The 14557-nt window shown below is 32.6% G+C and overlaps 1 protein-coding gene across 3 annotated transcripts in view; it reads right to left on the bottom strand.

Annotated features, from left to right (window-relative positions):
* CCDC141 (coiled-coil domain containing 141) overlaps positions 1-14557 on the bottom strand; it is a 255951-nt gene that overhangs the window by 65182 nt on the left and 176212 nt on the right. For all 3 annotated transcript variants that reach the window (XM_051986120.1, XM_051986121.1, XM_051986119.1), the window contains 2 exons: positions 8968-9109; positions 6981-7100 (listed from right to left, as the gene is read on the bottom strand). In XM_051986120.1, coding sequence (XP_051842080.1) covers positions 6981-7100; positions 8968-9109 — 262 coding nt within the window. The remainder of the gene's footprint in view (positions 1-6980; positions 7101-8967; positions 9110-14557) is intronic.

The raw sequence follows: 14557 nt of genomic DNA, 5'->3' as shown, positions 1-14557 counted from the left end.
AGGCTGAAGCCTATCAACCCGTGAACTATAAAACAGTATTATGTTTATCAGTCCTTTCAAACTGACAAATTGTTTTAAACAATTGTTTTTTTTTCTAATTTCCATCTAAGAAGTGTTCTTTCATTTCAGAATTGACTCAATGAGTCTCCCTTAACTCTGTGATCATTATCTGAAACTGGGGCTGGGCAGAGGCAAAAGAATTTTAAACAACTGTGCAATGAAAATGGTACGTATCAATCTATAGGTCTAATATAGCTTAAAACATTTTGTCATTTTCAGAGCTGTGTTGACAAGAGGGAGCTATATTTACTTCTGACACTCATCAGTGAGTGAAATGTATGTCTGGCATGTGAAATTTACCAAATGACAGGTTTGATAAATAGATACTGTTGCTATCAGTAATCTCCTGTTTTCTCTGCAGAGCATAGTAGCCAAAATGGATTCAAAGGAAAAGAGAAAAAAAAATCCCACAAGAAACAATCTGCTTCTCTTAGCAGTCGTTCATTGCCTCAAGGAATAGCTCTGATTATTTAATATTCTTTCCTAGTACTTACTGGAAGAAAGGTAATTTTCATTAAAAGAGTCATTTCATAATGGCACTTAACAGGGGCAAGATTACTCCCTCCCACATTCCCTTCTTCTCTACCTCTACTAACAATGTGGTGCAGTGACACATGCCTCTGAAAGCACACACCTAAAACAAAATTATATTTCACAGAAAAATCTCACATCTTTTAATCTACTTTATAAAAACTCATTAAGAATGAATGACAGTGTTTCGAATCACTATTAATTCTATGCATTCAACAGTGTTCTAAATTAGAACATAGCATAATCCACACCTCAATCTCACCCCCAGTTGAATTCTTCAAATCGAAATCAAAGCTATCTATAATCATATAAAAATGCTCTAAATTGCTATTGATTAAAGGAATACAAATTAAAATAACTTCGAGGTGCCACTCACATCTATAACATTGACTAATAGGACAAAAATGATAAATGTGGAGGAAATATGGAAAACTTGGTACACTAATGCACTGTTGGGGGAATTATGAACTGATCTAACCATTCTGGAGATCAATTTGGAACTATACCTGAAGGACTATAGACATACATATACATACATACATATATACATACTCTTTGACCTAGCAATACCACCATTGGATCTGTATTACAAAGAGATTTTTTTAAAAAGGAAAAGGACCTGTACTATATATACAAAAATATTTATTGCACCCCTTTTTGTGGTGACAAAAAAAAATTAGAAATTGAGGAGATTTCTATCAATTAGAAAATGATTGATCAAGATGTGATATACAATTGTGATAGAATATCATTGTGATATTAGAAATGATAAGCAGGACGATTTCTGAAAAGCCTGGGAAGACTACCACGAATTGATACCTAATGAAGAGAATAGAGTGAGGAGAAGAGTTTATACAGTAATAACAGCAACATTATATATATACCTAGGGGCAACTAGGTGGTGCAGTAGATAGAACACCAGCCCTGAAATCAGGAGGATCTGAGTTCAAATTTGACCTCAGACACTTAACACTTCTTAGCTATGGGACCCTGGGCAAATCACTTAACCCCAATTGCCTCAGCAAATACATACATACATATATATGTGTATATATGTATATATAATGACTCAGCTATTCTCAAAACAATAATCTAAGACAATTTTGAAGAATTTACAATAAAAAATATTATCTACCTCCAGAAAAACAAGTTATAGAATCTGAATGCAAATAAAAGTGTACTTTTAAAAAATTCTTTTTTCTTTTTCTTTTTTGCAGGTTTTCTTTTGCAAAATGGCAAATATAGAAATATGTTTGATGTAACTGAACATGTATAATTTATATCATATTGTTTCCTTCTGCAGAAGAGGACAGGAAATGGAGGGAGAAAGAAAATTTGGAAGTCACAATTTTTAAAAATGAGTGTCAAAATTATTTTTACAGGTAATTAGAAAAAATATAGAATAATTCTTCAGTTCCCTGAAGGGCAACCTTGTGATACTGCATCCTGTTTATACAGAGGGAGAAATAATTCCTGACTGATTGAGACATCTAAACCTATGATGATGTGAATGCGAAGAGCCTTCAGATTAGAAGAATATGAAACAGGATTTGAACAAGGCAGCCACAAATGTGTCCTTTGATTCCCAATGCTTACATTCCCAGAAATTGCTTAAAGTAAACTTTCCCAGTGAGACTGTTCTCCCCTTTATTGATTTTATCTTATTCGTCAGTAGAAGAGCTAATTTGTTCTTTTGTATTCATGTCTCTACTGTAATCTGTGTAACTTCTGATTTCTGTTCCACTATTTACTCTTATAAATGTGACCACTTTCTATCTGCAAGCTTGTGTGTGTGTGTGTGTGTGTATGTGTGTGTGTGTGTGTGTATTTGATGAGAGAAACTTAATCTAACTGAGAGTAGCTATTGTTATAGTAACAGTGTAGTATTGTTTCTCTCCCCTTTAGAATGAGAAGAGAAGATGGCTTTTATTCTGAACTCTCTAAATGGGTATTATACTTCTAGATTACAAATATCTGAAATGTAAAATACAAATATAAGTCTAACCCACTACCCTGCTTAGAAATAGGGTAGTAAAGGAGTCAATATTCAGGCATAGCTGTCTTGAATCTTAAATGTTCCTTTGCTGTTAGACTATTGGTGGGATATCCAAAGCTTTCATCCCATTCTCCAGAGTGGAGTGGAAATTGCAGTCTTTCTGGAAATCTCAACTACTCTGAATATATTCCTCTAGTTTAGGACATGGTAGGTCATCACTGGCCAGAGTTTAAATCACTGTACAATCCAATCTATTTTATATTTCTATTACAATAGTTATACAGGGAACAGCTAGATGGTGCAATGATTAGAGCACCAATCCATCAAGCAGGAGTTCTTGAGTTCAAATTTGATCTCAGACACTTGACACTTAGCAGCTATATGATCCTGAGCAAATTACTTAATCCTGATTGCCTCAACAAAAAACAAAATCCAATCAAAAAACCAAGTTATTCAAGTCTATATTTTATTTACTTGTTTAGATTCCAAGCTCCTAGAGGGCAGTAATTATTCTATTTTTTCATCTTTGTATAAATCTATCAGTATTCAACCTATTAGAAATTGATAATTTTTACTTCATGGTCCCCACACTTGGAAAATTACTGGCCCAGGTGTATAATTATATTGATGTAAAAAGCTCTCATTGAGAAAACTCCCACAATCACTGAAAAAGTGTTCTACAATTTGTTAATGTTAGTGAGAGTATTCTGAAGCAGTTAGTGAGTTTCTTAGGGTTTGCCCAGGATCTTGAAACCAATTTATGTCAGAAATAAGATTTTAGCCTAGGTCTTCCTAACTCTGAGATTTGCCAATTATTCATGAATTCATGGTGCTTTACATTCAGGCATCTAATAAATGTTTATTGAAGTGAACAGAAGGGATATATTAATATATTAATAATATTCCTATATGTAATCTAAAAAACAGGATAGGGTTTCCTAATTTGTGGTCTATGAACTTTTAAAAAATTAATAATTATATTTGAATATAATTTATTTTCTTTGAAATTCATGTAATATTTACATATAAAATATATTTCCATTATATCTTCTTTCATATATCCTTTATAGTTAATTTGGGTATTTATAGCAGTAAAAATGATTTATTTGTTAAAGATGTTCTTAAAACAATATTGTTGTTACTATATGCAACATTCTCTTGGTTCTGCTCATTTCACTCCATTATTTTGTGTAAGTCTATCCATGATTTTCTAAAATTAAATAATCATTTCTTGTAGAACAATAGTTTTCCATCACTGTCATATATCACAACGTGTTAAGCCATTTTCCAACTTATAACCATCCCTGAAATTTCTAATTCTTGTCACCACAAAGAGAGATATTATAAATATTTTAGAACACATAGGCTCTTTTACTTTTTTTCCCCAATCATCTTTGGAAATAAACTTAGTAGTAGTATTGCTGGATCAAAAGATATAAACAGTTCAATAACTTTTTGGGCATAATTCCAGATGGATTTTGCTCTCCAAAGTAGTTGGATCAGTTCATAACCCCTCCATCAATGAATAGTGTCCCAATACTATGCATTCTTTCCAACATTTGTTGCTTTCTCCTTCAGTCATTTTAACCAGATAGATATGAAATGATAGATCATCAATTTATCTTATCAATAATGATCTAAAGAATGTTTATTCATATGATCATAAATTGTTCTGATTTCTTCATTGAAATACTGCCTATTTACATCCTTGTACCATCTGGGGAAATGATTTTCATTCTTAAAGATTTTTTAAAGTTCTTGATATATTTAATTTATGAGATCTTTATCTGAGAAACTGTGTATAAAACTCCTCCCTCCAATTTTCTACTTTCCTTCTGATATTGGCTGTATTTGTTTTATTTGCATAAAATATTTTCAATTTGATGTAATCAAAATTATCCATTTTAAACTTTACTCTGGCCTTTATCTCTTATTTGTTCATAAATTACTTACTCACCCATAAGTTTAATAATATGTTACATGTCCTTCAAATTTTCTTGTAATATTTCTCTTTATTCTTGCTCATATATCCATTTTGATCAAATCTTTCTAAATGATGTAAGATATTACTCTGTCCAATTTCTAACATATTGCTTTCTAATTTTTCCAACAATTTTTTAAACCAAATAATGAATTCTTATCCCCCAATTTTAAATTTTTATATTTGTCAAATACAAGGTTACTATATTTATTTGTTGCTATAAATAATATGTCTACTCTGTTTCATTGCTCTACCTTTCTATTTCTTACCCATTATCAAGATAGTTTTGATAATTTCTGCTTTATAATACAGTTTAATGTCTGGTATTACTAAAATTTCTTTTTAAATTTTTCATTACTTCCTTTCATATCCTTGACTTTTTGTCCTACAAAATGAATTTTGGTTTTTTTTCCTACTTCTGTAAAAGATTTTTATTGGCAATTTAATTGGATAGCACTGAATATAAATTAATTTAAATAAAATTCTGACTTTTATTATATTGGTCTGCCTACCCATTAGTAATTAACATTTCTCCAGCTAGCTAAATATTATTTTATTTGTATAAATTTTTAAAAATAATTTTGTTTGTACGGTTCCTAGGTTTGTTTCGACTAGTATGCTTCCAGTTATTTTATACTGTCTAGAGTTCTTTTAAAAAGACATCTCTTACTATCTCTTGTAGCAGAATTTTGTTTATGATATGTAGCAAGGGTGATGATTTATGTGTATTTACTTTATGTCCTCTTATTTTGCTAAAATTGTTAATTGTTTCAACTAACTCTTTAGTTGAGTCTTAGGGATTTTCTAAGTATATTATCATCTACAAAAATGATAGTTTTATCTCATTCCTTAATCTGATTCTTTCAATTTTTTTCTTCTTTCTATTTGTATTATTAGGATACCTAATATAATATTGAATAGTATTTGTGACAATGGGCATCCTGGTTTCACCCCTGATGCTACTGGAAAGAGTTCTAGAATATACTAGATCTCATTACAAGTAATGCTTGGAGATGGTTTTAGATAATTTTTAAAAAATCAATTTAAAGAAAAATCATTTATATTTATACTTTCAAGTGGTTTTAATAGAAATTTTCTCTTAATTTTTAATACTAGTGATTTGGTTTTTTTTTTAATCAAATTTTGTTGTTTTTAAGATAAAATCAAGTCCTACTTTTACTTATTAATTCAATAGTTTTGTTATATTCAATATTATTAATTTCACCTTTAATTTTTAGGATTTAAGATTTAGAACTTAATTTTTTTATAGCTTTTTTTCTAGATTTCTAATTGCATGCCAAATTCATTGGTCTATTCTTTCTTGATTTTATTCTTTGGGCATTTAGGAGATGTAAATTTTCTCTTTATTGCCTCTTTTGATATATCCCATAGATTTTGATATGTTGTCTCATTCATGTCATTCTTTTTAAGGATATTATTGATTATTTCTAATTTATTCTTTAACCCACTCAATCTTTAGGATAGGATTAATCTTCAATTAGTTTTAAATTAACTTTCCATTGTCCCTTGCTAAATATAATTTTTATTGCAATGTGATTTGAAAAAGTTACTTTTAACATTTCTGCTTTTCTCCTTTTAACTGTAAAATTTTAATTCCCTGAGAAAATGGTGTTCTCTTTTCTATTTCCATTTTTCTCTTCTTTTATAATCTTGTATATTTTGATTTTTTTCATATCAAAATATTATTTTGGCAAGAGGGAATGCTAAAGTTGTCCATGACAAAAAAAGACTATCACAGTCTAAAAATTATGTGTGTGCTACATGTCACATAAGCACATATATGGAAGCCAATTGTCTCATCAGTATGCTTAATGGGAAAGAAGGAAGAAATCTATGCTGGAAGGAGATAGCTATGTAAAGGGCACTAGCCATGACTTGGCATATCTATTGTTTCTTTATGAAAGAGATTAAAATTCTAAGAGCACAATTTCAGTTTCAAATGGGGCAATGACTACTTTGGGGAAAGAAGATGAATACCAGATCTTCTAAAGAAACATTTTCTTTTTGTAGGTCATCAGGGCTTGTCTACTGCTGACTCTTGGATTCTTACTAGAGTAGTAATTTTCTTTGTAGCCCTCTACAATAGAAAATTACAAATGAGGTTGAAGGATGGCCCTCCCAAACCCCACCCTCAACTCCAAAAGGGTATCATTATCAAAAAATCATTAACACCTACCCATTAAGAAAGAGAATGGGGGAGAAGAGTCGCAAAGGATTCTGAATCTGTAATAAGTTCAAACACTTTTCTTAAATTCAGAGATAACAATATTTTTAGATACACATAAATTTTAAGATCATTATTTGCAATGATACTAATTTATAAATGCAACTAAGAACAAAAATAAACTTTTATATTCTTTACCACTGTATATAAACATAAATGTTTGTTACCTTAGCTTGATTATTTAGTTCCAGGTATTTGCTCAAAATTCGCTCTGAATCTGAAAGACAGGAGCCAAGATCCATACTAGTTGAAAGTATTGGAGTGATTTTCTGAACTGACACTGTTGCCTTTAGAAATAAAAGACAAATAATCTTAGAATCTTATCTGTATAGATAAATATGCATATTTAGTAATGAAAACTGTAGAATAAAAATAAATAAAATTCTATGCTGGATTTTAAAAGCCCTTTTCTTGTGTAGTAAGCACAGATTTGCTATTCTATTCATATTCTTCTTACCTACTACCCATTGAGACCCACAGCATATATATTTTTTGAGACAGGGATGAGAATTAAAGCTGGAGTGCAGGTGGCACAGTGGATAAAGCACTAGACTTGGAATCAGGAAGTTCATGAGTTCAATTCTGGCCTCAGATACTTAACTATGTGAGCCTGAGTAAGTCACTTAAACCTGTTTGTGTTAGTTTCCTCATCAATAAAATGATCTGGAGAAAGAAATGATAAGCCACTCCTGTATCTTTGTAGAGAAAACCCCAAAATGGAGTCATGAAATGTATACAACTGAAAACATGGAACAACTGTGGACCCTGAGAAAGAGAAAAACTAATTGGCACATATGGGAATCAACACCATGACAATGATGTCATCATTATTTGCACACTAATTAACTGACACACACAACTCTTTGAAGAATAGTCCAATCTAAGGTTTCATGCTGAGTAAGCGTTGCCTGACTTGAATTAATGAGTGTGAATATATGTTATTAGAATATTGTGGGGCTAAAAAATAATCCAAAAGCCCTGGGACTCAACTGAAGTGACATGATTTAATGACTTGTACATTGTCACACAGATACTAAATATCAGGGATCAATTTATACCCAAATCCTTCTTCTGATGCTTGTTATCTATATGATTTTGAGAAAAATCATGTAAACTTTTCCTCTGTAAAATATGAGTAATGGACTCAATGGCTTATGGAGTTCATACCAGTTCTAAACATGAAAACCTAAAGCACATAGTAATTTAATTAAATTCTAAATATAAATACAAAGAACATATGATTTGCATTAACCTACTAAGTGACATGTGAGTATGACTGAGAAGCTCAGTTGTCTACCTGTCATCTGGATTCTTCTTCTAGTAATGTCACTTACTAACTGTATAACCATGGGCAATCAATTCTTCTCCATAAGCCTCAACTTCCTCATCTGCAAAATTGATATAATAAAATGCCAACTTTATAGGTTCCATTAGGAAGATGAACTAAGATGATGCATTGGAAGCATTAAATTAATGCAACTTCTTTTTCTACCATTTTGCCAACTGAAAAGTTAGGTGCCACAGTGGATAGTGCTGGGTGTGAAGTCAGAAGGACTTGAGTTCAATGGCCTCTGTCACTATCTGTGTGATGCTGGGCAAGTCACTTATCCCTATTTGCTTTAGTTCCTTCATCTGTAAATTGCTCTGGAGAAAGAAATGGTACCCCTAGATAGGATCATGAAGAGTCAGACACAACTAAGCTACACAAAAGGAACTTTTTCTTGGGATTTCTTGGTGACTACTTAGTGGGGGGTGAGGATTCTTGGGAGTACTAACATAAATTTTCTTTACGGTTTCACATAATTGCTGTTTATTATTGCTCATGCTGCTTTTGAGAGATTGATGGGAATCCTTAGATGTTTACCTCAGGAGAAAGTATTCATTGCTGGTTTACATATGTAATTAATGCCTGTTCTTTACTTATAAAAGAAAGCAAAGTGAAGCATAACAGGAGACTACCTAGTGTGAGATGAATATACTCTTAAATGAGGGGAATTTTTGATGAAATGGTACCCCTCCCCTCAAGCATTTACTGTAGCTGACACACAGTCTAGTAGGACTGAATTAAGCACATTTACAGCTACCTTTGGCGAAGCAATTAGTGCGATTGATTCCAAACCATTAATTTAGGGAGGAAGCAGTTTATAATACTACCTTCCTTAGGTATTCCTCCATTGAGGCAGTTAATTGCTGTTTCCTAAGCGCAAGTTCCTTATGAGCAGAACACTGCTGGGTTAGTTGATCTACTCTTCTCTGAATGCATCCCATCATTTCATGAATGCCAGCCATCCGAGAGCTAAATGGAAACAAACCAGCTGTTAGTTCATCTCTGCCTTGATGCAGGAATTCAGCTGACAGTAAGCAGTGGAAAAACAGATCTACTGTCTACGGGTTAGATCGGATCTAGTTAAAGCTTTAGTTTTAAATATCCAACCTGGCAGGAAAAAAAAAAAGCTTAACCAACCATGAAAGTAGCAAAATGTCGTTAAAGTAAAAAAGACCAACCTAAAAGTCTATGTATAGCTCTTAAAAGCTTGTAAAAATGCAAAATGAATTATCTAATTTGTTTTAAGGAATAATCTTTTTAAGAGACTATCTCCCTGTAATATTTTAAAAACTTCAAGATATTTATGGCATGAAAATACACACAGTAAAGGAAGTAGCATTTCCATAGGTACTATGGAAAGGTTTCATATATGAAGTAGTCTCTGAAAAAAATGTGAATATATTAATCAACAAAGCATTTACTTGTCTAATAGTGTACAATGTTTTAGTAAACACCAGTATGACCATTCTCGGGAATAATAGTGCCCAAAATTATCTTCATGAATGGCAAATAAGCAATCACCAGCAATTAGATATCACTATGCACAGTGGAATCCTGAATTAACAAATTTCTATACTGTTAAACTGGGAGAATAACCATGTGAAAGGATCTTTAAAAAATGAATCTCAACTTGTGCTTTCCCCCCATCATGTCTATAGTTACCTTAATGAGCTTCTTAACCAGCTGCGGTTGCTTCCTAATAGGAATCCAAGATAATCAAATACTGTATTATGCAATTTATTATTTGGAACTTTTCAGATTAGTATATTTTATTTTTATAATCCCAGATTTTATTTTATCACACAGTCTCCTGTTTTGAGAGCACAGTCTAGACTACTGTTTTAACATATCTAGACTTAACAAAAAATTTTTCAGTCAATTCTTTCTAATACTAATAAAGAATAAGATTACAATTCTTGAAATTGATTACTCCAAGTTTTTAAAAAATCTTCCTGAGTTATAGATTTTTATTGCTTTTTCTTCTAATAATTAATTTATGCCTCTGTAAAAATGAATTTAATCAGTAATAAAATGAGGGTAGGCACTGAAAGGAATGAAGATGAGGCCTCTGAAACAGACAAAGAACCATAAGTCAATTGAGAATTTCCCTCCAGGATTATGAAAAGTGGCTGGAACATAAATGTTTTCTATAGTTCATCTGATGTTCCAACTAGTGAAAGGGGGCTACTAATAAATATTATCCTGAGGCATAATGCCTATGGGATTATTACAGAAACAGCTAAGACTATTGCAGAAAAATAATATGAAAAGTACTTATAAATGAACTCAATTTAAGGGAGATGATTTTATATAGCAAATAGTGGTACCACCAGTAATTGTATTGATCATAAACTCTTTAACTAGGTTATTCAGCATTTTTTGGTTATTGGGTTCATTTTCTCATGGATGAGTCATTTCTATAATATCCCTAACAAATAATTATCCAGATTTGAATCATCCAGAAATGGGGAATTCATTACTTTATATCTTTACTTTACTTTACTTTATACTAGACAACTTCAAGAAGTTATTTTGTAAATTTGGTGAAAATCTGCCTCCCTGTAACTTCTATATATTCTCCCAAACTCAGTCTTCTGAAGAAATTGTACCCTCATTTCCCTCTTCTCATGGACAGTTCTCCATGCTGAACAGTTTTTTTTTCCCTTTTTCAGTAATATTATGGTTTCTGGACTGGTCATCGTCTTGGTTGACTTCCTCTAAGGATACAATACTTTAAAATCAATCTTTAAAATTTTAATTAAATTTTAAAGATTGTTTGTTCCCTGAAAATATTTTGGGTTTGACTCCAAAACAACCTTCTACCATCTATCTACCCCTCTGTTTCTCTAATCATGTCAGTGTTCTCTGTCCTCTCTTCCTTTCTAGTCTCAATGATAGAGGTGACCTTCTGTCCTAGCCAAAATTAACTCCTCCACTTGTACCCTCACTCCCCTGTCTTCTTCTTGTAATAACCATGCCCTCTAAACTGTTTATACCCTTTGATCCAGCAGTATCTGTATATTAAAAAGATTATAAAGCAGGGAAAAGGACTCACACCTGAAAAAAATATTTGAGGCAGCTCTTTTTATAGTAACAAGGAATTGAAATTGAGTGAATGCCCATCATTTGGGGAATGGCTGAATAAGATAAGATATATGAATGTAATGGATTATTGTTTTATGAGAAATGATAAGTAGGCTGATTTCAGAAAAGCCTGGAGAGATTTACATGAACTGATGATGAATAAAGCAAGTAGAACCACAACACTGTAAACAGTAACAGCAACATCTTGCAATGATCAACTATAGTAGACTTAGCCCTTCTTAGCAATACTGTGAGCCAAGACAATTCTAATAGTCTTGAGATGGAAAGTGCTATTTGTGTCTAGAGAGAGCACTTTGGAGACTGAGTACAGATTGAAGTATACTATTTTAACTTTTTTTGTTGTTTGATTTTTCTTTTTTGTAGTTTTTCCTTTTTGTCCTAAGTTTTCTTTCACATGAGTAATGTGGAAATATGTTTTAAATGACTGTATATGTATAATCTATATGAGATTGTTTCCTCCCTTAGGGAAGGGGAGGTAAGAGAAGGAAAAAGAAAAAGATGTGGAACTCAAAATTTTACAAGAATGAAAGCTAAAAACTATCTTCACATATTATTGGAAAAATAAAATGCACTGAAGGGAAAAAAGAAAACAACTACAACAATCATGGTTTCTTTCTCTTTCATATTCCATCTTGCCTCCATTGGGTTCTTTCCAAGATAGTGAGACTCAAATAGGGCAATGACTGTAAAGTACTTTGTAAAACTTGAAGTGTTTTATAAATAACATTATGATCACTACTATTATTAGCCTACAATCACAAGGCTTCTAATTTGGTAATGACTTTATTCCCTGAATCTTCCAATGTACTCCTGCTAAGCTCAAGCAATTTTTATTGAATAATATAGGAATGTGCTAGTAAATATTTAACAACCAGGACTTATGAAGAGCAGGGAGGAATGTATGTGCACCTATTTACATGTTTAATTTGCATTATTAACACTTAAGTCTAGAGATAATCAACCAAATCATAAATCAAGCCCTGATGTGGAGATGAATGCTCACACTGAAATTTTGACAGTGATTCTCACAAGCCCCTTAGAGCTAATTTGAGCATCATCTTAGTCCAAAAATAAAGATGTTTAAGTTTTAACTATACTTAAAATTTTTATTTAAAAATTTAAAACCTTACCTTGACTGAGAGAATTTGAATTTTAGTTAAGTTCTATTTGTTTATGAAATGATTACCATCACTAACATAATTAATAAGGACGGAATGAAACAAGCATTTATTAAGTACCTATTATGTGTCAGTCACAGTACTTTACAAATATAATCTCATTTGTGCAGTGGACAGAGCACAAGTCCTAAAGTCAGGAGGACTGAGTTCAAATCCAGCCTCATATATGTAACAGTCACTAGCTGTGTGATCTTGGGCAAGTCACTTAACACCAATTTTTTTTAAAAAAAGTTCATTTGATCCTCACAACAACCCTGGGAGGTAAATACCATTATTATACCAATTTTACAGTTGAGGAAACTGAGGCAGAGAGAACTTAAGTGACTTGCCTAGAGTTCCACAACTCGTAATTTATTTGGTACTCAAATTTTACTCAGTGCTTTCTACCTCCAGGTCTATCTCTGTATCCACTGCATTATCAAGCTGTGGCATTTATTTAACACATATTATGTGCTATGCACTGTGGTAAATGATGCCAATCGAAAAAAAGACAACATGTTTTTTGCTTTAAAAAAGTCCACATTCTAATGTGGGTGAAAACATGAAAATAATTATACATATATAGTGGAGATGGGGGGTAATTTCAAAGGAAAGACACCAACAGAGGAAGGGGAAAGGGGAAAGACTTTTATAGAAGGTGGAATTTGAACTGTCTTGAAGGAAGTACAGGAAATTAAAAAAGCAGAAGTCAGAAAGTATCATTTTTGAGAAATGGCAAGAAGGCTGGTATTGCTGGGTTATAACATATGTGAAAAGGAGAAAAATTTTAAAAAGATTGGAAAGGTAAGAAAGGACTAGGATGTGAAGGATTCCAAATGCTAAACACAGGATATTATATTTTATCCTGGAAGAACTAGGGAGCTATTCAAATGCACTGACTGAAGCGAGAGAAGACCTAACCTGTACTTTAAAAAATTGATTTTGGAAAATGAGTAGAAAATGAATTAGAGTAAGGAAAAACCAGGATGGTTTCACAATAATTCGTGTTATCAGTGAGAGCCTCCACCAGAGCAATAGTTGTTGGACACCATGAGTCATGTCAGACATTTTATGATCCCTCTTAGAGTTTTCTTGGCATAGACATTGGAGTAGTTTGCCACTTTCTTCTCTAGCTCATTTTACATATGAGAAAACTGATAGAAAAGGGGTTAAAATGGCTTGTCTAGGATCACACAGCTAGTAAGTGTCTGAGAAAAGATTTGAATTTCAGAAAGATGGATCTTCCTGACTCCAGGGATAGCACTGTATCCTGTATGAATTAGTTGCCCCACCAGAAGTTAGTTGTGTGTGAAGAGAAGGGATATACAGAAAGAATACTATGAAAATAGAAATGACCAAAAAACCCAAAATGGATATGTGGGGGTGAGTACAAGAAAGGAATCAAAAAAGACAGCAAGGTTATAAGCCTCGACTACTGAGAGGGAGGTGGTGGTACCCTGATAATAATCCAGAAATGTAGAAGAAGGAGGGTTGGAGTGAGACTTTTGTTTGGGATAAAGATTTTTGTTTTGGAAATGTTAAGCTGAAGTGCCTATAGAATATTCAATTTAAAATATCCAAAAGACAAGTAGTGGTGTGAAATTGGAACTCAGAAGAGAGACTAGGGTTGGCTATACAGATCTGGGAATCATCTCTGTAGAGATGATAATTGAGCTCTTGGGAGCTGATGAGATTGGCAAGTGAGACAATATAGAAAAAGAAGAGAAGACAGCCCATGACAGAGTCTTGGAGGATATATATATATATGTTTTATGGATGTGACCTGGATGAAAAAGCAGCAAAGGAGACTGCAAAGAAGTGGTTGGACAGACAGAAAGAGTGAGAATCTACCAAGGAGAGATTACCCAAAAGGAAATGATCAACAAGATCAGATGATACACTGAGGTCAAGAAAGGTGAAGATGGAAAAAAAGCTATTAGATTTGGCAATTAAGAAACTATTAGTGACTGAAGAGAGCAGTTTAATTGAATGATGAGATCAGAGGCTAGATTTCACAGGGTTGAGAAGAGAATGAGAAGAGAGGAAGTGGAAGAGAAAGAAAGATGGGGAAAGGAGAAGTGAGAGAGGGAGGGAGACACTGAGACAGAGAGAGAGAATGAGAAAGAAAGATAGAAATAGAGAAAGAGACAGAGAC

Source organism: Antechinus flavipes, chromosome 3 (assembly GCF_016432865.1).
Source record: "Antechinus flavipes isolate AdamAnt ecotype Samford, QLD, Australia chromosome 3, AdamAnt_v2, whole genome shotgun sequence".
Lineage (NCBI taxonomy): Eukaryota > Metazoa > Chordata > Mammalia > Dasyuromorphia > Dasyuridae > Antechinus > Antechinus flavipes.
This window is presented reverse-complemented; position numbering and strand designations above follow the sequence as displayed.